The sequence below is a fragment of the Ips typographus genome, linkage group LG14 (assembly GCF_016097725.1).
Source record: "Ips typographus isolate SLU linkage group LG14, UJ_Ityp_2.0, whole genome shotgun sequence".
Classification (NCBI taxonomy): Eukaryota; Metazoa; Arthropoda; class Insecta; order Coleoptera; family Curculionidae; genus Ips; species Ips typographus.
The window spans coordinates 4,864,209-4,891,016 of NC_138435.1; the positions used below are offsets into that span (position 1 = coordinate 4,864,209).

At 50.4% G+C, this 26,808-nt stretch overlaps 2 protein-coding genes across 2 annotated transcripts; one reads left to right on the forward strand and one right to left on the reverse strand.

Annotated features, from left to right (window-relative positions):
* Positions 1-61: 61 nt before the first annotated feature.
* On the forward strand, positions 62-973 carry LOC145737984 (aurora kinase C-like). Its single transcript, XM_081992838.1, has one exon. The coding sequence runs from the start codon at positions 62-64 to the stop codon at positions 971-973; it is 912 nt and encodes a 303-aa protein (XP_081848964.1).
* An 18,860-nt stretch (positions 974-19,833) lies between these two features.
* LOC145737985 (structural maintenance of chromosomes protein 5-like) lies at positions 19,834-22,557 on the reverse strand. Its single transcript, XM_081992839.1, has one exon. It carries the CDS (start codon positions 22,555-22,557, stop codon positions 19,834-19,836), a length of 2,724 nt encoding a protein of 907 aa, XP_081848965.1.
* Positions 22,558-26,808: the final 4,251 nt, after the last annotated feature.

Consider the following 26,808-nt stretch of genomic DNA (forward strand, 5'->3'; position numbering starts at 1 on the left):
GCTATGGCACCTGCTGCGGCATTCATGCAAGCGGCATAAAAGCGCGGCGAGCTTTATGCAAATGGAGAATTACAGGTTCATCGAGAAGATAGGCAGGGGAGCGCACGGCACGGCATATCTGCTTAGGTCCCAGGATGGCAACAGGTATGTGGTGTGCAAGTCGGTTATAGACAAGTATCTCGCGCATGCGCACAGGGAGATATCCATACTGGGCCAGCTCAGCCACCGGAGAGTGATCAAGAAGCTGGACAGCATCCAGCTGAATGGGTCGGTATTTATTATTCTGGAGTATGCCAACTACGGCACTCTCGAGAAGATGATCCAGTATTTCGGCCGCGGGAAGACCGCGCCCGTGCCCGGGCCCGGGCTCGGGTGGTCGGTACTCAGCCAGGTGTCTGACGCGCTCTACTATATACATTCGAGGAGGATCATCCACCGGGATGTAAAGCCGGCGAACATACTGGTAAATAAGTTCTGGGTGCGGGACGCGGAGCATCTGGAGTTCAAGCTCTGCGACTTCGGCCTGGCCACGGGCCTGGAGCAGCATAGCGGACAGGTCAGCGACGGTGCGACGGTCGGCACGCCGTTCTACATGGCGCCGGAGATGGTGAAGAAGCTGCCGTACGGGGCCACGGTCGATGTGTGGGGGATGGGGGTGGTGCTGTACGAGATGCTAATGCAGACCAAGCCGTTCACCGGGGATAGTAGGGCCGCGCTGTATGGGGAGATAGTGGGGAAGGAGATTTGCGCCGAGGGCCTGTGCGCGGACAGGCATCTGTCGGCCCTGGTGGGCAGGTGCCTGGCCAAGGAGGGACGGCCGACCGCCAGGGAGGTGGCCAGGGACGAGCGGGTGCGTCTGCTTCTCACGATGCTCGAGCTGAAATACAGGGAGAGCAGAATAGAGGTGCTCGAAAGCAGGCTGAGGGAGTATGAAAGGACGGAGTTCGGGGAGGGGGAGGAGACGGTGCGGTAAATTTGTGGCAGGCCTGCGTCCCGGCAGCCAGCCCCTGCGAGAGGTGTTGAAGAGTGGAGCCTGGCTCCCGCTGTTAGCGCGGCCTATGAAGGGGCTAATAAAATTATCTTGATGACTAATAAGCACGGCTAATTATATGTTTTTTATACAATCTCATGCACTGGCCATTGCGGTGTGAGATGGTGTTCCAGCCGAGGCCCTGCAGAGTCGGATGCGGCGCACACCGGTGGGGCGGCATCCCATTGGCGGAGGCCAAGGAAGAAGTGAAACAGCGATGCTGGGATGCGAGTTAACTACTGTTAGGCGGGGAAGATATAATCGGCAAGCGCAGACGGCCAGCCGGAGGTGGGATATCAGATGGACGCTTCAGTGCTGCCTCCTCAAGGACTCCACACAATCAATCCCTGCCTTATTGCACAAATAGCTCTCTTGCATTAGCCATTACTTATGACACAATAGTTTGCTGATTGAATTACAAATTTTTTACGACATTTATTAATCATCCTGAGGAAGATATTGAATGACGTTGAGGCAGGCGGCCGGCCAGGCGAGTGCCATTGGCCGGTTGAGTGCCCTGCATGGCGCATCAGCCAGCACATATAAAATGGCGCCCGCCAGGAGCATCCCCGTGCTGCAGGCTGTTTTCATCATTGCAGCTGAAGTATTACCATCTGATAGATCCACTTTATCAGGCCGTGTAAAAATTTCTGTGATTGGCCAGCAAACATGCCAAGACCCAAGGAGACGCAAGTCCGCGCTCCAGCCAATCCTAGGAGCAAGCCCCGCAAGCGCATGGAAGCTATCTTGCTGGCAACATTGACATTGCTGTCCGCACAGACCTTGAGCAGCCACTCAAAGGGAAACACGCCCCCGTCTATCCTGTCACACATGCGCCTGTACATCAATAGCCTCTTCATGTGGTGCCTGTCCAGCTTGGAGCGCTGTGCACACTCAATGAGCATGTTGAGCAGGTTGTAGTTCTTCAGAACGACTGCGTGCGCCATCATCCTGAACAGATATTTAAGATCTGCAGACGCGCCGAGCCAGTTGAGCACGCCGGTGTTCTTGTTTTGCATGTGGGCTATCAGCTGGGGAGCAGCTGTGCCGTCGTAGACCACCAGGTCCGCGGCCGATACGCTTCTAATGAGGAGCAAGTCAATGCAGTGGAGCAGCATTGCCAGCTTGCCAGGCCTTACATCTTTAAGGCCCATCTGCGATATTGACTCCCTTTTTGACAGGCTCCGCAGGTCGTTCGTCTCCGTATATCTAGTGGATGGCAGTGCCTCGCCAGGCCATGCATTCTCCAACGGATGCTCCTCGGGCGGGGCCTCCAGCGGATCCTTTATCGGCACGGTGGCCTCGTCTCCCGGTGCTGGCGCTGCTTCACTCGGCTGTGATTCGCTTTGCACACCGGCCTGCGCTTCCTTGTGCGCCTCCACATATGCCAGCAGGTCCTTCGCAGCAACCTTGAGATTGAAATGCTCTATTATCGCAGCAACATCCGGCATGCTCCTGCGGCGCGTCTTCCTAATGTACTGTAACGGACCAATGGACGCCTGCGCCAGGTATGTGGTGTAGCACATGGGCCCAATGGATGGTGCATGCTGGGGATCCGGTCAGGATGGCCGGTGCATGGCTGCCAGGGTATGGCACCATGCCCGGAATTGAATTTGCAGGCCTGCGGGATGGCGCATAGACAGGCACCGCCACTCCACAGGCCGCCAAAGGCGTAGACTCAAAGCCGTCCCGCAGCCAATTTGCGCCAGCATAAGAGGCAACCTACTAGAGCTGTGGCGACAAGTTTATTTACCAAGCACATGCATAGCCCAATAAGACACCAGGCTCCGTCCATGCACGGATGGCCCGCGCTATCCCTGCTCCTTGGATAGCACCCTTATCTCGCACTCATCGTCCACCAGCTCATCCGTGGACAGCGGCGTGATCAAAACAACCTGCATCTCATTTTCCTTGAAAAACTCAAACAGCGTGCGAATGGCCACCCGCCTGTTTATGACATCCATAAAGACATCAAACTTGTCGAGTACTTTGACAGGACAGCGGAAGGACCTCCAGAGGCTGAGCAGAAAACACACGCCTGCAAAGGAACGCTCGCCGCCACTTAGCGTGGCTTTGGAGCCCGCTATCGCCGACCGGTGCACCTTCATCACCAGATCAAGCTTCCTGTTGTCATGGTCAAAAAGCAGCTGCCCCTCGTAGCCGCCCCTCGATGTATACTCCCTCCACGGTCTTCTTATTTTTTATCTCGTCCCGCTTCGCAAGGCGCTTCTCGCAGGCTGCAATCGTCTCCCCAGTCATCCGCTCGAACCTCGCGCGAATCCTCTGATGCATGTTCCTCTCACGCACCAGCACCGCTATCTCCCTCCTTATGTCCTCCTCGGACCGCAGCCTCCGGGCCTGCCGGATGCAGTCCCGGATGGCTCTCTTCTCCCTCGCCACGTCGGCAGCAGTGCGCCGGCCAGCAAGATGCCTCCTGACATTCCCTGGCAGAAGGGCTCCGTAGCCGCGGTGTGTGCCGGAGAGATCCATGCTCTGCTCGCCCTCCTCGGAGCCGTCGCAGCCTGGCGCAGAGCCCTGCGGACCGCAGCCCAGGCCAGTTCTGACGGAGGCTGGGCACCAGTCGCTCGCATCGCCCACTAGGGAATTGCTGCTCAGCACAGGCTTGCCGCCCAATGTGTCTGGGTCCTTGCCTGTCGCCTTGTTTTTGCTATTCTCAGATTCCAACTCAAACCAACTCTGTCGGTGCTGTCGCTGGAGTGCCTCCGCTTACGGTTGTTGCTGGAGGAGTCCTGATTGGAGCTGCTGCCCTGGTCCTTCTGATTGCCAGAGCTTTGCGGCACCTCGACAGCGGTCACCTGGGCATAGCCGTCCCCGCACTTGTCTCCGCTCTGATCCTTGCACTCCTTCGGCTTATTCGTATTATCATATTCGGTGATCAGGTACTTGCTCACAATGGGGTACCTCGTGCCGTTCACTATGCCTCTGTTGATAACTTCCTTCATCAGCAGGCTGTTTACGCCAGGCGGTGTGATTATTTGTGAGATATCTGGATTCTTGTAGATCGTCAGCACATCAGTCGGGACCAGCCCGTATTTATGGATGTCTAGCAGTGCCGGGTTCTTTGTTGGCGGCAGCTCATAGATGATCCTGGACTTCTGTGTGACCCTCACACGGTCATCCCCCGAGTTTACGTCCGTCAGTAAAAGTCCAGCTATTGGCGCCGGGTGTCCAGCCAGCAATAGGATAAAGACAATCTTAGAGGAGAGGACTTTTGGATTATATATATTCTTTTCAAAACAGAGTTTCATATGTTAAACGTGTGTTAGAATGAAACGCAGGGGGTGATTTACTTAGTGGAATTTGGAGCAGCTGTTTTGATGTCTCCTGAAACATGCGCCGTGGGTGGTTCCGGGCTGCGCATTGAAGCTGGGCGTGTTTTGGTGCAGGGGCATATTTGCCGCCGACGGCCCGTCGCCATCTATTTGCTCGGGCGGCTTTGGCAGGGTATCTGCGGACGCATTTAGCGGCCCGCCGCCCACGAATACGCCCATCTGCGGGCATGGATAAGAAGGCCGCCCGTCCACAATCTCGCGGAGCGCACGGTGGGCGGCCCATAGCGCCCAGCAGAGCTGTCGATGGGGCGGCCATCCTGCTCGCCGCCGGAGCAGGAAAACATGCGGCTGAACAGCGACCCTACATAACTGCCTGCCATGTCTCCCCCGGCGGCATGGTATTTAAAACGGCCGCAGACCAATGGAGGCGCTGCCTTTCCGTCCAATCAAGGCAGAGGTGATGGCGGCTTATAGCCCACGGGCCGATGCAGCATGGCTGGTCCGCCAGGAACCAATTTGCTATTTGGAAGGCGCGGCAGTGCTGGGATGCCAGCGTGTGTGGTTTCAGAAACGTTAAATGCTGGCACCATAAATGTGTCCCTATCAAATAAATACCCTTGCGACGATCGCAGGCTATTCCGGCGGCAGACAATGCTAGGAGGCGCGTGCGATAATGGCCACCGGAGGAATTAATCGAGCCATATTTAGCGGGCCCGCTATCCACTTTGCACGGGCAAATGTGCCGCGATGAAGCTGAGCCGGCCCATGGCAGGCAGCGGTGCGCACCTCGGGCCCAGGAGACTACGGCGGCGCTGGACATCGCCGCATGGCTACCGCCGAAATAGCCTGCGGGGTGTCCGAGCCACGCCCTCCTCCGCATGGCCCTGCAGACTGCCCCAGACCGCCACCTCAATGCGGCACATTTGCCCGTGGGTTTTCCCGGACTGCCGCCGCCCGCCCAAAAGCCAAAACTAGAGAACCTTGCCATTCAATACAGTTTATTGGCAGCGAGCTTCCGGCCTGCAGCGGATTCAGGTACAGATGGAGCCAGGCCCATCTGAATTGCGAGAAAACCCACCCACCTTCTTGTCCCTTAAAGTAGGCAGAAACTCCCCTAAATGCATCCGCCATCACAGTCTCCATATCAGAGGATGCTCCGTCGGCCGCAGAATTGCGGCACAGAGGGACAGGTCCTGGCTGTCCGGCGATGGCGATACGCCGTGAGGGGCAGGACAGGGCCTGCCTGGGTCTGCGCTGCCGTGGACCATGGACTAAAATTTTGTGCGCCGCCAAAGGAGCAGGGATAAGGCTGCCGCAGATATGGGCCATGCATAATAGACGGTCTGGCCGTGTCGCGGCATGGGCATTCCATGTGCCTGCTGTTGCTGTGTCGTAGAAAGGGCCTGCAGTGAATGGTAGACCAGCCGCGACGGCAGGATCTATTTAATATGAATGGATCTCAATGCAGCGATCAATTTATGCTACAACGCAGCAATGGTGCATGGGCATCGATACACGCATACATGGAAGACATGGCAATGCTATCTCGCAAATAAATATCCCTTGGGGCTATTTTGAAATGATGCTGTTGGCGGAGCCGTATACAGCAGATGCTTTGTGGCAATAGCCAAAGACACACATGACAATTCTTAAATAATCTGCAATACCAGCTCGGAGAGGATGGCTAAGGCGCGGGGCCATCAATAATTCCCGCCCATTGGGATGCAGCGCCCAGCACAGCCCGAGGCAGATATCCTAAAGCTATGTAAAAATATTTAATTGCTGTCGTTTGAGGCTGAATCCTGGGATGCAGCCCGGTTACTATAAATCATACTACGTCCTCAGCTGCAGAAATTCTGAAGTATCCACACCCTGACTATGGTGCCGCGCGGCGAGTGAGGGAGGACCTCCGCATGAATGCCTACTTGAGCCTGAACAGGTTGTCCTTGTCGCAGTCATTGATGTAGCTCAGCACATTGTAAAAGTTTTTTGGGAAAATTAGGGTGGAAATACTCGTGGCCATGGCCGGGTCGCGGTACAGCGAGGGGCTCGACTGGGCGGGCGACTCCTTGTGGAGCTCGGTGATCGGAAGAACATCGTCGTCCGCCTCCTCAGCCTTCTCGGTCCAGCTCTCCAGGAGCGCAAGGCGGTCCTCGACCGCCCGCGTCCCGAACTCGTCCAGGTAGTCCTCCTCCACAGTGCTGATGGGCGTGTACTCGCAGCTCCGCTCGAACATCTGCTTCAGCCCATGGAAGTACAAATAGGTGAAGAGCACGAGGGGAAGCAGGCCGATCGCGATGCCGCCGTAGCCCGCGACGTATATCTTTGCTGCAGTCGCAAAGTGCAGTATGCTGACGGAGTAGATAATGAACTTGGCAGAGTACTTCCAGAAAATGCCGCCCGACTCTAACTCGTTGCGCGATGCATAGAGAAGCTCGGTCTTGTAGGCAAAGTAGTTGGCGGAGTAGAAGAGCCAGCCGAGGACGATGATAATGGGGCTGATGCACGACCACCATCGGAAAGATGAGCAGGATGTTCGGTATGGCATTTCCCAGGTCGATGGGCGGGGCGAACTCCAGCTCCTTCAGCTGTCTCCTGTTCTTCTTTACAAAGGGCGTGATGAGGAAGTTGAAAATGAACGGGGCCGGCTTGAGGAGGACCATCGCCGTGCCGATGCAGAGCCGCTGCAGGATGGTGTTGAAGAAGAAGATGGAGGACCGGATGATCGAGAGGCCCAGCTTCGAGATGGCCTCCTTCACAGTCTGCTGCTGGTTGTAAATCTTCGGAATGGCGACCATGAGGACCTTCCCGCAGAAGGCAGAGAAGAAGCCGTTGAAGAACAGGAAGAGCGAGAAGGTGTTCATGAGCTCAACCTGGAACGTAGAGTACGCCGTTATGCCCTGCATGTTGAGGAGGAACGAGATGATTATCGGCACAAAGAAGAGAATCGTGTTGTACACGAGCGGGATCAGCACGCCGTTGTAGACCGAGAAGACAAACGGCTACTTCTCGATGAGCTTTATGAACCAGTTCTCCGGGTTGGTCTCTGCGCTGAAAATCGTGGTGATCGTGAAGACCAGGTAGTAGAAGAGGATGTACATCATTACGAAGAACACCGAGGAGACCACCTTTGCCATGTAGCAGAATGCCTCGTTCTTCGTGACGTTGCGCCATATTACATCGTTGGGCGCCGGCGCAGACTCCGCATTGCATGCAAAGACCCTGGACCCGATCCGGCTCTGCATGACAATGCCGGTGGTCTTGGCGTCCTTGAATGTGACAAACGCCTTCTTCTTGCCCACCGGCAGATCCAGCGTGAAGAGCTTCTTGTTCTTCCTGAAGGCAAAGAGCTGCTTGAGCGAGAAGAAAGACACGTCCTTGGAGAGGTCCGCCCTCAGAAAAAGCGACTGGTCCAGCGAAACGACCGTGTCCTTCTTGGAGTTGGCGAGCACCTCGGGGTTCCGCAGGCTCCTGGGCCCGTCCTCCCCGCCGCCTCCGCCGTCCGGGCCCTCGTACTCGCTCTGCAGCCGGGCCATCTCCTGCTCTATTTTCTCGGAGAGCTCCTTCAGGGACGTCAGGTGGAACTTCAGCGACGACTTCCTGTGCTCCACCTTCGTGAATCCGTCCGACTTTTCGAAAAACTGGTTGGCCAGCATGACCTTCTCCTCGACGCCGAACTTCCTGCCTCCGTCCGGGGTGGCCGCCTTCGTGAGGGACCGCTCGTCGCTGCCGAACGAGCACCGCACAAGGGCGGCCTCGCGCCGGTAGTACTGCTCCATTCGCCTAAAAATACTGTCGACCTCCTTCTCGATGTTCTGCACAGCCGTGTCGCGCAGCGCGTAGAGGCGCTGATCGCAGCTTGATCGTCTGCAGGAACATAAAGCCGTCGAGCCCTATCAGGCTGACCAGCTTGGTGTCCTCGACGCTGAACACCGGCGCGATCCACGAGAAGTAGCCGTCGCCGACACTGAAGGCCGGGTGGTTCGGGGTGTTGCGCACGTTCGAGAAGTATACGCCAAAACCATGACAAGCGCCACGGATATCTGCACGACGCCGTTCGACATTATCTCGGCGTCTGCAGTCATGAATGACTGCTCCGGGAAGAGCTTTTTCATGATTCCCTCTTCGCCCTTCTTCTCGCTGCCCATGGCCGAGTAGAGGGCGTCTTTTTTAAGCGAGCCGGGCGCTCGGGCAAATTTTTATTGGTCGTCGGCCAGCTTATTGCATTCGCATCGGAAGAGCGCTCTGCCTTCCATTGAGCGGCGGCGCTCTCATCAAAGCGTGTTTCATGTCGCGCATGCCGCGATGATTGGGCGACTGCCGGCACAGCCCTCTGATTGGCGCCATCAGGACCTTTGATGTATCGGAATTGTCCCAGAAATTCTGATTGTAGCAGAGCATATTTAATAATTAAAATCCCGGTCGATAGAGCCCACATATTTTTGGCTGCTGGCAATCCAGGCTCCTGCCTGGGCTGGTGCCGCCTATGGTTATGTGCGGCTGGCGCTTGCATCACATTGGAGGATCCCGTATTCCACGTTTCATCACTGCGCAAATATGATTGATGTTTGTCTCTGCGCGATTGCCAGCTAATACCTTTGAGAGGCAGAGCCCCGCTGGCGGCAGCGGCTGGAAATGTGAAGCAAGCAGGCCCGCGAGGCGCCTATGCTGCGGATACTTCCTAGGAGGCACAAGCATGTTTAAACAAAAAGCGCACATGTATGGGATGCTTGCGCCAGCACGCCTCGCCTACGGGTTATGGGCGGCCTACACAGCTACAGCGCGAAGCACTCCGGCCAGCTTACGGCAGATGGACGCTTCGATGCTCGCCGCGCATGTATGCAAGGCAAGGGCGGGGGGCCCCAAAACATGAATAACAGGCCTTCGAGAGTCCGGTAAATTATAGGCCTAGATGCGGCAAAAATTTAACTCCCGTTAATTTATTGGTCCGCCACCTACTTCAGCACGCTGTTGATCTGGCTCTGCGCGCGGGAGGAGTCCTCATTGCGGTCGACACAGATCGTGCATGCGATGACATCCACCTGCAGCCTGCGGCCTTGGAGGACACATAGACCACCTCCACGCCCTTCTGCTCGCACACTATCGGCAGCAACTCAACGATCGCGTACGGCTGCGTGTCTGCTGCCACTACGGCGAGCAGCGCAGCAAAAATGCAGCCGTGCTGTAACTAACCTCCGCCATTATAAGAACTTCCGTGTTCTGCCCCGCCTAATGGGGCCTCCCTGCCAATAAATATGTCCCCGACAGCGGTCTTCAGTGAAAGGGATTACTGAATTTTATTGGTACGGGATATCAGTGTTGCAGGCGGGGCTCCGTATTTATCAGCCATTCATGAGGGCATAAACATGCGTAGTGCTCTGGGCGAGTGGCTAGCCGAGTAGACGCGGCAACAGCCAGGCTATACGAGGATTCCCTGCAAGCAAAAGCAGCCGGTCGACAGGCTCCAGATGCGGCCTGGCTCCACTGCAAGGATCTCCCATGCCGCGGGATGCTGTTTATGGACGGTGTCCACTGGTCTGCGCGCAATGGCTAGCGGCCCATCCGGTCCTCGAGGATGGCATTTAGCGCCTGCGCCTGCTCTTCGTGGTCTGCCCCGTGCGCTTCCTTGCACTCAAATTGGATCTCATCGAGCCAGGCGACCACCTGCTCTGCGGCCCGGCTTTGCCCGACGCTGCGGCCGTGCCCCGCAAATAGCTTCTCCACTCTGTTGATGCGTCGCGTGTTGAGAAACACGTTCGGCAGCTGGAAGTTGGCCTCGAGAGGCACCAGCACCGCGCCTTCCTCCTCGATCCCCGGCGGCAGGCTGTGCTCCAGTCCTGAGAGGGTCTCGACGAGCTTTTCCGCCGTCGTGCCTGCAATGAGTTTAATAAATTTTTCGTGCTGTGCTCTGTAGGTGTTCATTGGGGGTCGAGTAGGTGCTTTTGTTGCATTCGGGCGTGTCCTACGCCCATCCATCGGGTATCGCGGGAAAGACGCACAGGCTGCGGCGGGTTTGCCTGCAAATATGGCTCCTAGAGTATGCCCTGCAGATATGCGGACATGCCCACAGACAACGGCAGACCATGCGACTGCAAGCGCACCAAAACACGCCATGCACGGTGCAATATCCGGTTTATTCAAAGTCAACTGTTTATAGGCGAGCATATATTCCCGGGGACGTCGCCGCTCCGTGGGCGCCTTAAAAGGGGCCTGCGCCAACAATAAACAACTGCAGATAACTAATATTTCTGCAAACCAATAAAATTATTCGCCTCCGAGCGCTGATAGGCGAATCAAGTTTAAAATTTGATTAGTTAAGACGGGGCGCGACGATTGGGCGGGTGCTCATTGGTTGCATCCCTTTTTACCGTTGATGCCAGGCAATTATTGATTGCCCGAAAAGGGATAAAAGGGTTCGGGCACACAGGAGTATGAACCTGGAAGTTGATCAACCGACCAAAATGATAAGACTCGACCTGTCGACTGACAGGACGCAGCGGAAGAGGGGCAATGCGCCGAGCGGCGCTGCAGCGCCAGAAGGGCTGAATATACCTGGGGGCGAGCCTGCACCCAACGCGTTCGAGGGCAGGTGGGCCGAAGCTGCTATGCTTGTAAAGGTAGTAAATGATACTCCGGCAAGTTACCTGTATTCAATATATCTTTAATGAATAAATCGCTTATATTTATCGTACTCTATTATGCCTACTCATACAATATAATATAGGTTGCTGTGTATACATAAAATACTTATAATAGCGAACCGATTGATGCAATACGGTTAATAATAATACTTAGCTATGCATGTCAATGAACTGTTACAACTTCAACTAACTATGTTACACCTCCTTTTCCTAGAGAATGACCTTTGCTATGGCCACTTGCAAAGGGCACTTTACTAAAAAAAAGGTTACTGATGCCAAGTTAATTAAAACTGTTTAAAGTTAATTTAATTACAAATTTGCAATCTTTAGTACTTAAAGCTATACACTCTCAAAATATAGTTACTTTTACGATAAAATTTTCTCTGTACCTACTACTTTTCCGACTATAGCAATAACATAAAGTATAGTCAGTGGTACTTTAACTTAACCTAACCTAAATATATTTCTATCCCAATTTGCGTATAATTCATGTGTTTTAAACAGTAAAAACCAACAATAATAATACCAACCACCCATTAAGATTCTGCCCACCATAAAAAACAGTAGGAATACTAATGACTGAACACTTCGCACGTTGAACACTACCGGCACGATGAATGCTAAGAATAGTATAATATACCTATAAATTAAATGTACGTACAGTATTTAGGGTATTTACACTGTGTACTTTCGATATTTATAATAGTTACAATATTTACAGACAGGCCTGTTTATCTAACTTAGAACTAAACTTAATTATCAAGAGACATTATATTTCTTAATTCTATTTTTATGAACCTTAATCTGCTTGTTGTTATTGTCTTTAACAATGCAATTTGGACCTTCAATTAATATGACTTCAAACGGACCATCAAACCAAGAATCTAGTTTTTGACGATCTTCGTTGGTTATAAGCACAAAATCTCCCGGACTTATTTGTAGTCGACTAGTTTGCTGATCATAATGCAACTTACGCTTTTGTTTGGTTTTTTCAAGAAAGTCTCGAGCTTTATTTTGCGCTAACTGCAACCGAAACCGAAATTCTTGATCATACGATTCTAAATTGTATAAAGGATCTACACGAGAACCATTGAATATTTCAGGTAGGTCTGCTCTTTTACCAAATACTAGCTCGAAAGGTGTGTAGTTATGATAAGTACTAGGAGTCGTATTATAACAAAAAGTGTAATAATTTGTCCATATATCCCAATCTGTATGAGCTTGATCAATGTACATTCGCATAAATTCATTAAGAACTCTATGGTTTCTCTCGCATCCACCTATGGACTGACTGTGATACGCAGTGCTAGTTTTATGCGGCGTATTTAACATTTTTGCTAAACTTTCAAAAATTTTATTCTTGTATTCTGTTCCTAAATCAGTTCTTACTTCTTTTATAGGTCCATATACTAAGATAAATTTTTCAAATATAGCTCGTGCTACTGTGGAAGCTTCTTTATTGGGTATTGGAAGTATTACGATGTATTTAGTTAGTTCACATTGAAGCGTCACTGCATAACAGTTATTGTGATTTGATTTTTGAAGTGGTCCTATTGTATCTATACAGACAATGTCAAAAGCTTTTTGAGGAGTTGGAGTTAAAATTAAAGGTTCTATGTGTTTAACGGCGGCTTTATTTACCTGACACTTATGACACTGCCTAACATATTTAGCGATGTCACGTGACATATTTTTCCAGAGATAAAATGACCTTAATTTTTTCAATAATCTTTTCTGGCCACAATGTCCACCTAACATAGGATCATCATGAAATTGTTTGATTAAGTTAAGTTTCTCGTCATTGTCTTTGATTAATTTTCTTTCTTTACATAAAACAATTTTAACTTTTGAAAGTATTTTATGCCCTACTTCCTTTAATTCATTTACGGTGCACCGTGTGAAAATCTTGTCATTTAAATTCAATCGCAAATGTGTAAACTTACTATCACCAGCCATGTTATTCAGCTTAGACAATAGTTTCGGTAATGAAAAATTGCCATTAGTAATTGAAAGCCCACAACGAGCGCTCTTTTTGCGATAATTAATAATAATGTGAATGCATTCTTTATCAATTTCAAATCTTAAGGAAGGAAATTTCAATACATTATAATTATTAAGGGCTTCATAAATCTGAGGTTCTTCAGTACGTGATAATTGTTTATCCCCAGTAGTAGTGTGTTTATTAAAATTTTGGTTTGTCTTAGTCATTGATCTGGTAATTGCTAATATTTGAGCCGTGTTTCTGATTTCCTGCAAATCCGAAATATTTATTCGAGATAAGGCGTCTGCGCCTACATTATCTGTTCCTTTTATATATTCTATATCAAAGTCAAAGTCTTCTAAATCCAATCGTATTCTGGTTAATTTGGACGACGGGTCTTTCATAGAGAATAAGTAAACAAGAGGTCTATGGTCTGTTTTTACTAAAAATTTTTGTCCATATAAATAACAACGAAAGTACTTTATTGCCCAGTGAATAGCTGTGAGTTCTTTAAGAATAGTTGGTTTGTGAGACTCGCCTTTTGTAAACATACGAGATGCATAAGCTATAGGTAGTTCCTGACCATTAAAATTTTGTGAAAGAACTGCACCACAAGCAAGTTGGGATGCGTCAGTAACTAAAATAAACTGTTTTGAGAAATCCGGATATTGCAAAATGCGAGGACTAATTAGTGCTTGCTTTAAACGGTTAAATGAACTTTCGCATTCGCTTGACCATACGAACTCAGCATTTTTCTTAGTTAGCGAATTTAAAGGTAATGTGATAGTTGCAAAATTTGGTATAAACCTTCGATAATAGTTGCAAAAGGCAACGAACCTTTTTACCTCATCAGCAGCTCGCGGCGTCGGATATTTGTTTATAATATCGTACTTAGTTTCATCGGGCAAAATACCTTTGTCTGTTATTTTATGACCTAGAAAAGTGACCTCTTTTCTAAAAAAATTGCATTTCTTGGGATTTAATTTCAAATTGTACTTTCTGCAAGTTTCAAAAACGCTTTTTAAATTATTCAAGTGATGTTTTTCTGAACAGCCTATTACTATTAAATCGTCCATATATAAAAAAGCTTTTTCTGGAGTTATTCCGGCAAAAGCAATAACAATCATTCTTTGAAAACTGTTGGGACTGACTGAAAGTCCAAAAGGCAATCTGGTAAATCGATATGAACCCTTATCGCTGCTGCTGCCTTATCTGATGGAATCCTGATAACAAATCGACTACTGAGAACCACTTTGCTCTACCAAGTTGATCTAAAATATCGTCTATGCGATTAATCGGAAACTTGTCTCCTATAAGTACCTTATTTACAGCTCTAAAGTCAATACATAATCTCCACGCTTTCTGATCAGTTTGCGATTTTTTAGGAACCAATAGAACCGGACTATTGTATGCTGAGCAAGATGGTTCGATTATATTATTATGTAACAATTTTTCAACTTGTCGATTTGTTTCATCTTTAAGTGCTCTGGGAGCTCTATAATTTTTAATATAAATTGGTTTTTTGTCAATAACTTTTAATTTTTGTGTGTAAAAGTTGTTAAATGTTAATTTATCTGTTTCTAATCCAAAAACGTCTGAATAATCTTCGCAAAGTTGTAGCAGATCTTTTTTAACAAAGTCTGGGACATCTTGATTAAGTTCTTTTAAGAGTTGAACATGTCTATCTTGATTTTCTGTTTCTATGTTGTAAATGTTAAATTTATCGAGACTGATAGTTTCAAGATTAGATATGTCTACAGTTACATTTTCAAATGTTGTGTTTAAGATTTTTACAAGCGGATGTTTTTGAGATACTATACTACGAGCTAAGTATATACCAGGCTTTAATTCTTTATTTAACACCACAACGTCGTGTGTCAAATGTTTCAAAACGTCGATCTCTCTAATAACTTCACATCTAGAAGGAATATGGCACACATTCTTTTCAGGACTGCTTAAAATTGGAATTGTTAACTTTTTGTGTTTTAAGTGTACCGTCATATTCCACTTAGAATAATCTATTATTGATTGGTAAGCAACTAAAAAATCTCTACCCAATATTCCGTCACATGGTATTGGAACATTAGAATCAACTATATGAAATTTGTGAGGTAACGTACACCCTTGGATAAAAATATTTGTGTTTGCAACACCTAATGAATTAGTTAGGTCTTCTGTGATACCTTTGATGCTAGTGGCTCGAGAAAAATCAACTATTTGATCAGGATTTACTGATAAACGTTTAAAAATTGATATGTCAGCTCCGGTGTCTACTAGTAGCGTACTAACTGAACCAGTCATTTCTAACTCAACTTTCACAAAATTTGAAAATGTCAGAGTAAAACTATATATGGTTACATATCGCCCAACCGAGTCGCTTCTTGGCTCGATTGGTGCTCCAATCCGTTTCCCGACTCCGAAAAGCCAACAAAATTAGGACTAGAGCCTCTATAGTACCTAGCAGATGTGTTACCACGATTAAAACCTCTATTAAATGTGCCTCTGCTTCTATTACTGCCTCTAAATTGTTCTCTATTGTTTCCAAAATTATTAGAATTTCTATTGTAACTGTTAGAATATCTATTGAAACTCCTATCGAAATGCTGGTTATAACTATTATTACGTAGACCTGTGCCCCTAAAGTGACGTCGCGCATTATGAAAATTGTTTTGCCTAAACTGAAAAATGTTTGCCGAAGACGGTGCCAACGAACTAACATTCACAAACTTAGTAATAGTTTCCTGTACCGAAGAAAACGTGCCAGCCTCCATTATTAATCGAACTCTTTCACTACTGACATTTTGGCTAAATGCTCGCACAGTATTTTCAACCGTGTACCGTTGGGCAACTTCCGCTGGTACGCCCTCTGTAATATAGGCTGTTTGTAATTTTTGCGCTAATGCGTCCACTTCAGAAGCATATTTTGCGGCTTCTTTATCGTTTTGTTTCAGATGTAAAATTTTTGCAGTCAATAATTGTGAAGTTTCGCCTTTAATCGAATTTTGAAGTTTAAAAATTATGTCGTCAATTGTATTTTCATTCGTAATAAGACTTCGCGCTTTTCCGGTCAAACGAGTTTTCACGAAAGCTACAGCGTTAGCAAGTTGATTTTCGCAATTGTTTTTAAGTAAAGTTAATGCATCTAAAAATGACTGTAAATTTTCGGAGTTACCATCAAATTGACTTGGAACTAATTTACTAGCCAAACTAAAAAATTCTACGGTGTTTGTCGACATTTTTGATATTTCAACGATACTTTTTAAACGTTCTAGCAGTGTTTGTCTGGAATTAAAATTTAGTTTTTCAGTTTCTTTTATATAGGGCGCTGCTGCTGCCAATAATTCCTCTGGGCTCTGACTCTCTTTTAAAACTTGAGTTTTAAAGTTGCTTAACTCTTTTTCGATTAAACCAATCTGTACAAGTAATTTATTTACTCTGTCTAAATTTCCGCGTCTCTCGGTAGATTCTTTATTGATATTACTTGAAAAGCTTTTTGCAGCTTCGTAAATTTTCTTAACTTCTGTTAATCCTTTACTAGTCATTTATCAAAAATAATCAAATTGATCCAAATACTGCAGTTTAAAGATAGTAACTACAGAATAGTCATATAGACAATAATACCTATAATAAAATTTTTAAACGCCTGAATTGAAATCAACTTAAAAGTTTCATTATAAAACCCAGTTTAATAAACTATTTACTACGACTAATTATTGCTTACTTTTCTTTTGCACAGTTACACACAAGAACTTAACACTGAAGACACTTGAGTTTGTGCACAATAAACAGTACATCACTATCACTGTACATACGCGCACACGCTTACCGGAACAGCTCTTCCGTTTACTTACTCAACATTACGTTTCTCTTATAGATGCTAAAGAGACTGCTGCCATGTCGCGGCGGATCTGCTTCTTCATATTTTTCTTGACAGCCCGAATAATTCTCCACAATAAGAGCATTGCCAACATAGCGAAAATAAGATACAGAATCACTTTGACGTCTTTAGTGATGTTGTACTCAGCTTCTTGTACTATAAAATTGGAGTTAACTACGCCATTTTCCGTTACTTCTTGCTTGGTATCTTTTGACTTGGTTTGCCCCATCTTAGCTCACATTTATACCACGCTCAGCTCCTAAGCAGATTTGTCGGCATCGGATACATTACGAAACACAACCAATGGCACTACACTTTTCTTTTAACTTTTACTTTTTACTATTTAATCAGAAGTCCACGAAAAATTAGCAGGATCGCCATGTAAAGGTAGTAAATGATACTCCGGCAAGTTACCTGTATTCAATATATCTTTAATGAATAAATCGCTTATATTTATCGTACTCTATTATGCCTACTCATACAATATAATATAGGTTGCTGTGTATACATAAAATACTTATAATAGCGAACCGATTGATGCAATACGGTTAATAATAATACTTAGCTATGCATGTCAATGAACTGTTACAACTTCAACTAACTATGTTACATGCTGGCTGGGAGGTCGCCAGACATGAGCAAAAGCAGTGCCATAGACTTTTATAGGCTATTCTCGGCCGACGAGGAGGCTGCAGCTGAGGTCCCTGGAGAGGGCATAGAGCGCGGTGAAGGGGCTGTGCTATCCCCGTATACCCCCGGCGCAGCAGCGCCCAGGATAGACTTTCTCATCATCAGCCTGAGGAACGATATCCGCGTGCGCTCATTCGACCTCAACGAGTCTTCGGTCTTCATCCACTTCTGGACCATAGACGATGCCATCTCATTCTACAGACAGTACTTCAGTTTTGGGGCCATGCGCTTCTCTGCGCCCTCTGATCACAATCTGATTTGTCGAGCTGGCCCCTGACATCCTCGAAGTACTCGCCATCAGTAAACACACGATCGGCATCAATGTTCACTGTGCTCGATGTGCTGATGGTCAGCTCCATGAGGATGAGCGACACGTACACGTCCTCTTCCTCCACGGAGTCGCGGTTCATGAGCTTAGAATGCGCCTCGCTGAGCCTCACCAGCCCCTCGAGCATCCTGATTGTGTTAAACTCGCTGTGGCCATCCACGTTTCGCTTCCTCATGTAGTACTTAAGTATGGTCTTCGACAGCGCATCCGGCAGCTTGTTGCTCTTCCTGCGGCACTGGATGATAAATGCGCGCAGGGCCGAAAGGGGCCAGCACGCGGGCTCCTGCTCCTTGGCAATGGCGTCTCGGGCCAGCACACACTCGGTCTTGGCCATGTCTGCGGCGACGAAAGCATCGGCTCGTTCGGCCGCAGCTGCTTCCAGCGCCGGGCAACCACGCCGGTCACGAACACCTTGTCTCCCGGCACGAACCTTCCGGCCGCCGAGCCTTCGAGGAGCACCTCCAGCGTTTCCGACATCGAGCGGCTGCTGCCGATGTCCTGGATCCTGATGCTCTGGCTGGAGACCGCGCCCTGGAAGTCTCTGTTGAGCCGCAGGCTCATGCTGCCGCATGCGCCGCATACCGGCGGGCCGCGGCGCCTCGTGTCCTGCTCGCAGATAAAGCTCGATGCATTGCAGAGCAGGCAGACCTGCTCGCTCGTAACATTCTTAAACAGGACCTCGTATGTGCGTATCACGCTGCCGCGCACTGAGACCACCCTGTTGATCTGCCTCGCGCTGATCGGCTGGCTGGTGTGGGTGATCCAGGGAACGCCCACAATGCGGCTCTTGAAGAGCTGCGTGTGGCTTCCGGATATTATAGCGTTCGCCAGCTCGGGGTTTTCCTCGCACAGCTCAATGAGATTCAGCGTAGGCCTTGCGTCGATGTCTCCCATGTGAAAATTTGGCGTTTCTTTGCAAAAACGAAATTGGGGACTGTAGTCGCTGCACCGGTGCCGCAGTGAAATAGCGCCCCGTGCTCGGCACTCTTTGAGCTGCGTCCCCTTGAAGTAGATTTCGAAAGAGTAGTCGTCGTCTGAGATAATGTTGGCGTCGTTCGTGTTGTTTTTGTACCACCTGCCTATGTCGAACAGGGAGTACGGGTAGATCCTCGAGGCCTTCAGCGATGCCAGCGACAGGAAGTGGAGGCCGAGCTCCATGTCGCGCGCGCTGCCCAGGTATCCATTCGCGAGTATTGTGCCGTACACGTGCATGCCGTCCGTAAGCCCGAGCTTCGCCGCGCATCTGAAGAAGTACACGGCCTTGGCCACGTTACTGGGCGTGCCGAGGCCGCGCTCGTAGCACTGGGCGAGCCGGAACGTGCCCAGGTCGCAGTTCAGCTGGGCGGATATCGTGTAGAAGTAGAAGGCCGCGTTCAGATTCAGCGGCATGCCGAAGAGCCCGTACTCGTGGCCCACGCCGAGGTAGCAGGCAACCTCGCCCTCCCTCACGGTCCTCTTCCCGGTCATGTTGCCGTGTTTCATGAGATGGTTGAGGTACCTGCCGATCGTGCCATTGAATTCCTGCATGAACGTCTTGTTTTCCTCTCTGGTGGGGAGCGGATCACGCAGCGTGAAGTATCTGTTGTACGGGCCGTCGTCGCACTCGATGTGTTTGAGATACTTCCGCAGGAAGATGAATCTTTTTTTGTCGTCGTTTTCCTGGAACACGCTGTGGTATTCTGTAATTAGCTCGTTGGGAACCGTCAAGTAGTGGATATTAATCATGCTGCCTTGGCTGGGCTACTTTTGCACTTATAAGCGCGCCCCTTTATACTCCTGTTGAATACGTGCTGTCCAATAGCCTTTGGCGGCTGGACGGCGGCGCGGGGCCTCTGATCTTGGTCCGGAGACAAGGGGGTCGGAGCCTTGAATTTCTGCACGCCCAGCATGTGCTCGGGCGTCTCACTGGCACGGCCTAATTGGAGAACAGAACAGGGCATAGAAGGCCCGTTGTTGAAAATGACAGCACATGGAAACAGGCGTCACTTGCTATTTAATATACGCTTGGCGACAGCGCTCCAGCGCCGCTTTGGCGATAGCTCGACAGCTGCTGCAGCTCCTCGCCCTCCCTGAAGCGCACCAGTATGTGCAGGCCCCAGCCGTCCTCGGCCGACAGCTCCAGGCGGCCTATAAATCCCAGCTTCTCAAACATTCCAGAAAAATACTCGTTCAGCGGTGCTAGGTACGCATAGATAGCCTTAATCAGCCTCCTCTTCTCGCTCTCCAGCCTGTCTATCAGCCCGCTCCTGTGCACCTTCATCTCATCAATTGTGTCCCCCAGCCGCTTCCTCTCCCTGTCCTTGTTTTCGTACAGCCTCGCAGCGTCTGTCTGGCTGCCTATGGCCTCCAGCCTTGCCCTCACCATTTGGATTTCGCCCTCAATATCCTCGACCATGTCGGGCAGGTCCTCCAGCTCCTCCAGGATGTAGGCTTCTGCCCCATACTCTCCCCTGATACGCCGCTTCAGTGCACCGATCTTCTCCTTCATCGGTGCAAGGGCTGCCCTGAATGACTCGACCGCCCTTGCCTCGGCCTCCACCCTGCTCTTGGCAACCGCATGCCGCCTCCGGGCATTCTCCAAATCGTGCCTCTTCTCCTTGATCAGCTCCAGGTCAAATGGCGGTATCTGCGCAATATCTAGTGCTGACTGCAGCTCTTTGGCGATATCCTTGATATCCCTCACAAGGGAGGCCTCCAGGCCCTCGTTTCCGTCTATTCTGTCGGCAAGGCCTTCTATGTCCGCACCAAGCGCTTTGATGCTCGCCTCCGCGGAAACAAGCCTGGCAGAAACGCTCTCCTGCGCGTACTCAGCCTTCTGCAGCAGCCCCAGGTCAAATTCATTCCTCAGGGCATCCCTCTTCGCCCTGTACCCCTCCTTGCTGGCGAGCAGCCCTGCCATCTCATTTTTGCTAGCCTCCCTCCTCTCTGCAAGGCAAGCCAGCCTTCTCTCTGCCTCCTCCAGATCAATCTTGGGAAAGTTGAACACGCTGCGCGCCGCAATCCGGCTGGACGTGACGATCCATTCCGAGCCATAGCGCGATCTTTTAATTTCAATGTACTGCCCGCCAGCAACAGCGCGCTTTATATTCGGCTGGCTGCCGAACAGCTCTGCATCGTTGATCGGGTTCTTGGAGACAGGCACAGATCCAAGGTGGGAGTATGCACATAGCATACGCAGGTACTCCTCGTCGGCCTCTATGAAGTCCGAGGCAACGCCGTCAACACTGAAGCGCTCAAGCACCGATCGATCGATCGTGTCTATCTTCGCCGTGGACGGGACAATTTCAGCGATATTCACGGCCAGCCCCTGGCCGTCCTTCAGCATGCAGGAGAGGGCCACAAAGTCATGCTGGCTCCTTACCAGAAATGACGAGAGGCACTGGAAGATGAGCAGCGACTCGATCTCATGCAGATAGTCCTTGTGGATATTTACATGCAGAAATGCTGGCTCAAGCACGGGGTGCTCAAACGTGCCGCTCTGTGTGTTTTCGCGCAGCCAGCAGACCGCCTTGTACGTGTCCATGTGGTACTTCTTCAGCAGCTCCATGCGCTGGCTCTTCTGCTCGGAATAGTTCAGCTTCTGCTGCTCTAGCTCATCCATCTCCTTCTGCGTCTGTCCCGAAAGGAACTGCACCTGCCTTATCCTGTCAATCACGCCCTGCATCGACAGATCTAGATCCTCCAGCGATGGGATAATTGTCTCCAATTCCCTGCTGCTGCGCATCGGGCCCAGCATGTCTGCGCTTCCCTGGTCCTTCCTCTCCCTAAAATACCTCCTGAGCCTGTCCTTGAACTCGCTGAGCAGGTCTTCATGCCCTTGCCGCTTCTTTTCTATCTCGTCCCTCAGCTCACAACAGGCCTTCTCAGCACACATCCTCTGCTCTGCCTTCTGCTGTCTGCTTCTGTGCAGGCTCATTCCGTCCACCCGTCTTAGCTCCAGCTGGGCGGACACCTCCTTCGCCTGATCGACCATCCTCCTTATCTCCACATTCTGCTCCGCATACCTTGCTGCAGACCGGTTGTACTCCGTGAATATTTCATCGCCCTCGATCCTGGCGACCTCTTGCTCGTGCGCATCCATCTCCTCGCGCGCACGTGCCGACTGGGCCTCGCCGCTCCGCATCCCTCGCTTGGCGTCCATGTACTCAACCATAACCTGGTCGTGCAGCACGCGCAGCCTCTTGTATTCCAGCTTCCTGTACAGCCTCTCCATCTCCTCCTTCTCTCTGAGCCTCCTAACGCCGGCCTCCATGCCAGATATTGTACTTTCCACCAGCTGCTTTGTCTTCGACTCGGTAGCAATAGCAGCATCGAGATCGCCCAGCTCCCTCCTGAGCTCATCGTACGCGTCGAGCGAGATGTCCGTGCCCTTGAGTGTCTCGGTGAGCAGAGACGCTGGGTCCATGGTGCAGAACTCTGCAACGCGCTCCTGCGGTAGAAATGTGCAGAGATTGTTAACATCTATGCCCGCAGACGCCACAAACGCGGCATAGTCCGCCGCGGTGGTCAGGCAGTTGTTTATAAAGAACTGCGAGACTGTCGCCTGCGTGTCGGCATAGCGGCTCGCCCGCTGGCCCATGCCGATTGTCCTGCGCAACTCCGTAATTCTGCCATCAACGACCAAGCGCGCCGGTCTCTCCAAATCGAATAAATTCAGCCATCTCCTTGGACTTGCCGACAGTTTTTGGCGCTCCGTTGAAGACAAATGCAAGCGCATTTGCGATGGAGCTCTTGCCTGAGCCGTTGGGGGCTGCAATGAGGTTCAGGGCGGGCTGGAAGTGGAATGTTTGGTCTTTGAATATTTGGAAGTTGTTCAGAGTGAGAGAGACGATATTGCCATTTTTAAAACCGTCCATCGGGGTAAATTTTATTCCTACGCGGAAATAGCACGGCGCCGTAGAGAGGCGCAATAGTGGAGGCGCCGGGAATGAGCACCATGGCTGCAGGCCATCGCGCGAAGCATATCCTGGCGCAATCTGAGGCATATTTGTTGCCGAGACGGCCTCCCGCTGGGTGGCCCCAGCACGGATCCCCACGGCGGTGGCAGCGTAGCCTGCCGACCGCGCCTTTACGCCCTCCAATCTTTGTTGATGTCCTGAATATTCCGAAACAACAAAATTTTTGTAAAAGGGAACCCCGCTATGAAGTCTCTCACGACTGTTTCTTTCCAAATTCGACAGAAACTCTCGGAAATATCTCGATCTATACTCTCTATACTCTCGATCTCACCATAGGCCGTCTGATCAGCCGGTTATTTAAAAAGCCGTCATCCGTGCTGTTTCTGGGCATCGACAATGCAGGGAAAACCACGCTAGTAAACAAGCTGAAAAACAACATCAACCAAATGCTGTCTGCTATGTGTCCCACATCCATGCACCCTTCCAAGCTGGTGTGCGTCCGCATCATAGACTGCGGCGCAGGCTTACACGCGCGCCTTTGTAGCAGAGGCAAGAGTGATACTCTCTACTCGGCTATGATGATCTGAAACCGACGGGGCTATATAAAACCGCTGGCAAATGGGCTTATGGATTTCAAAAAGCTCCTTGCTATATCGATACTGGCCCACCTTGTCTGGGCGGTAGATGGCGATTCAGGGCAGAAGAAGAAGTTTAGACTGGGCAGTCTGTTTAATACGCGCAAAATGAAAAAAGACGCAGCTGCGAAGATTGAGGAAAAGATGGCCCTCAATAAGCTGGCCAGGGAAATAAATAAGACCATAAGAACCAGAATCACGGAACTGCAATCCCGGGCAAACCAGCTTGGGCAGGCCGCTACAAACAAGTTTGGCCAAGTGGTGGGAGCAGTAGCGGCAAACCCCGCCATGGGCTATATTAACACCGGTGCTATAAACTACAATCCCGGGTATGTAAATGGCGCTGCGGCAGGAGCAGCCGCGCCGGTTGCCAACACTCTCAATACCGTTGCAGGATGACATTAAATTTCATTACGAGTCGCACAGCGGCACCATTATATAACTTGTGAAATCTTAAAGAGCTGGCGGGTGCTGCCATGCATGTTGGCTGCTGCAGGCGAGGACGTCCAGCCGTTTATTAACCGTAGATGGGTCACCACGTGCAGCATTTTGTGGTGTGGCGGCCACTAGCAGCAATGGCAACATTAACAGCCACACACTCATTTACCCTCGCTATTAGGCAAATGGTATTTGCTGCTGGCTGCGCTGCAATAATGCTGTTTCATCCCGCCAGGAAGTTTCAATGGCGCCGTGTGTGGCCTTTCGGCGGGCACCATTCATTTCGTAAATGCCGGGGCACCATTGTAGCACATGGCATAAAACTCTGGATGCCGAGCCGCACGGGCACCATCTGATTGGAGCCTCGCCTGCCGCGCTGAAACACTGCAAGTGTGACACAGTATGATAGATCATTGGTTCTTTATAAAGGTTAATTTATATATAATTCTCTGATTGTCGAATATACATGTACATCATTCGAGTTTGCGCAAGGATCCTCCTGCTCCCTCTTGCAAGGTCCATCTTCTCCCGCCCGTGGGAATATCTCAAGAACACCGGGAGCGGCATCAAGGACTACTTCGACATGGAGGCCGCAAGGAATAAGGTGACGGGCGACATTTACAACACGTCCCTCTATGCCAATACGTTTGGGCGGCTAAGCGGGCAGGCTCCCAGAAGCGTGGCGCCCGAGCCGGCTGTCCCCGTTGCACCGTCTCTATCATATCCGAGCGTACCGTACGGTGGATATGGCGGTTACTTTGGCAGCAGAATATGAATAATAAACAATGCTGAGTTTTAATTTGTCTGTATTATTGGCATGTGCCGGCGGAATTTATTCAAGGGGCTGGTGGCTCTTCCCATTCCATTCCATGCGAGGTGCAGGTCTGGCTCTCTCCATCATTCACAGCCCCTCGCCGCCTTCAGGCATTGTCTTCTGCACCTGTGTCCGGATGCATGCCAGATATTGGCCCAGTCCATGGTCCCTTGGCATAATTTCTGTGGACGCCGCCCGTTCCGCGTCATTGCACATGGTATTGCTCTCTCCTCCGGCCGTAAAGCGCTGCCTGCTTATTTGCAGGCACGTCTGCCCCGCCGCACATCTCCTCGTTCTCAAAAGCAGCCCGGGACGTCTATTCGGCGAATATGCGTGCTGCCAGCACCCACCATGATCGCCTACAACGGATGTCATCCACATCACCAGTGCTACCACGGAAAACAAACTCCCGCGATCAGCACTTGAGACGCAGCAGGGGAGTGCGGGCGGTAGGCGTTTCAGTTTACAACCTAGTTAGGCATTGAAGCTCAGACGGCAATGTGGAGGCTACTCGGGCTGGTAGTAGGGATATGGTGCCTGGACGGCGGGGCAGACGCGGCGCAGGAGAGGCACCTGAAGAACATGCTTGTGTCCAACTCCAAACTAAAGGAGATCCAGCTGCGCATGATGAAAGGGCAAATTAGACCGGACTGGGATCCCATGATAGACCAGTACGAGGAGAGTATCCTGGGCCACAGCTTTGACCCGGAGAACGAGGAGAATACGCTCAAGTCCCTCACGAATGTCAACACCCCGCTGGTCATCAGGGTTCCGGCCACTCCGGAAATATACCTTGCGGCTCTTCGCCATTAAATTTACAGTTTAGGCTACGGGTAATTTACCAAATAGTCGCGCGACTACCGCATTTTCTACCTGGCATGGCATTGTCGGGAGGATTCTGTCACAAACGCAAGATGATGCCTGTGTGCAGCAGATGCCTTTCCAGTATAATTAATAATACTAAAACCTAGGCCCCTCGTGCGGGCAAGAAGCCGCCGCTCGAATTGACTGCCTACAGGCCCTGAATCCGTGGCAGTATCGTTCAGGCCCATCCGCTTATGTGCCACCGCAAGTAAACTATGCCCAGCTATTAGATTTAATAAAAGACTGCTCCCCAGGGCAGCGCCCCTCTGCAAGAGAGAAGGTAGCCGTATTGTGCAAGGACGGCCGTGTGTTTGGCAAATATTAACGAAATCTTCCTTTTAAAGCAGTTAGGGGCATGTGCGCCGCGGGCCGGCCTAGGTATTCGACGCACTGATGAAACATGCATTTTATTCTCCCACAAAAACAGCCATAGAGATTTTAGAATAGTGGAGGCCAATCGTCTGCTGTTCTCCGCATCCGCGCATCTTTAGTTACGGATAAATGTCAATTGTTGCCATATTTGCTGTCTTTGTTTACAAAGGAAACAGAATCATTAGATTTCGGGAGCTGTAACCCGTGTGCAAGACGTGCTGCGTGATTAAGCTGAAACTGGGCTTAAAATAAAATACAATTTCTAACGACAACAGATGCGCATGCCCGTTCTCGCGCTGCTGGGCGCCGCCTGCGCCACCGCCAGCCACCATCCGCGAGTATGCCGAGGGGTGCCCCGACTGCGAGGAGGATGCGAGGATGATTGATCAGGCAAACATCGACATTAGCCATGCCAAGGCTGCGGATAAGAAGGCGCACGGCGTTGTCTTTACGGCGGACGCGTTCCACCACGGGCCTGGCGGGATTATGGTCTCTGTGGACAGAAGCTCCGACATAGTGCACGACGGGGTTTCGGACGAGGATTTCCAGGCCGCGCTGGACAAGAAGATGAACGAGGCAGAGCAGACATGGCTGCTCGAGGCCAAGAAGAAGCTGGAGGAGGTGCGGCTTGAGAAGGAGATTGCCGGGCAGATGGCCCACAACCTCGAAATGCAGAAGGAGATTATGAGGCGGAAGCTGAGCCAGGAGGAGAAGCTGAAGAGTGAGATGCCAACCATAGTGGCCAAGCAGACTGTGCCGGTGGTCGTTTATCCGCGCGACGGCTTCCCGTTCTCACACCATATTAAGATACTGCTCGCCAACATACAGGACCTGAGGAGGCACCAGCTCGGGCAGATCCAGGCGCAGCAGAAGCATGCGCGTCTCGATGACATCACCGAGGAGCTTGCTGCAGGGAACCCCGGCACCGACGACCCTGCCCGGTATAA

Coding starts and splice junctions, on each gene's coding strand:
- LOC145737985 (XM_081992839.1), bottom strand. CDS start 22,557: ATGCGCTTGCATTTGTCTTCAACGGAGCGCCAAAAACTGTCGGCAAGT.
- LOC145737984 (XM_081992838.1), top strand. CDS start 62: ATGGAGAATTACAGGTTCATCGAGAAGATAGGCAGGGGAGCGCACGGC.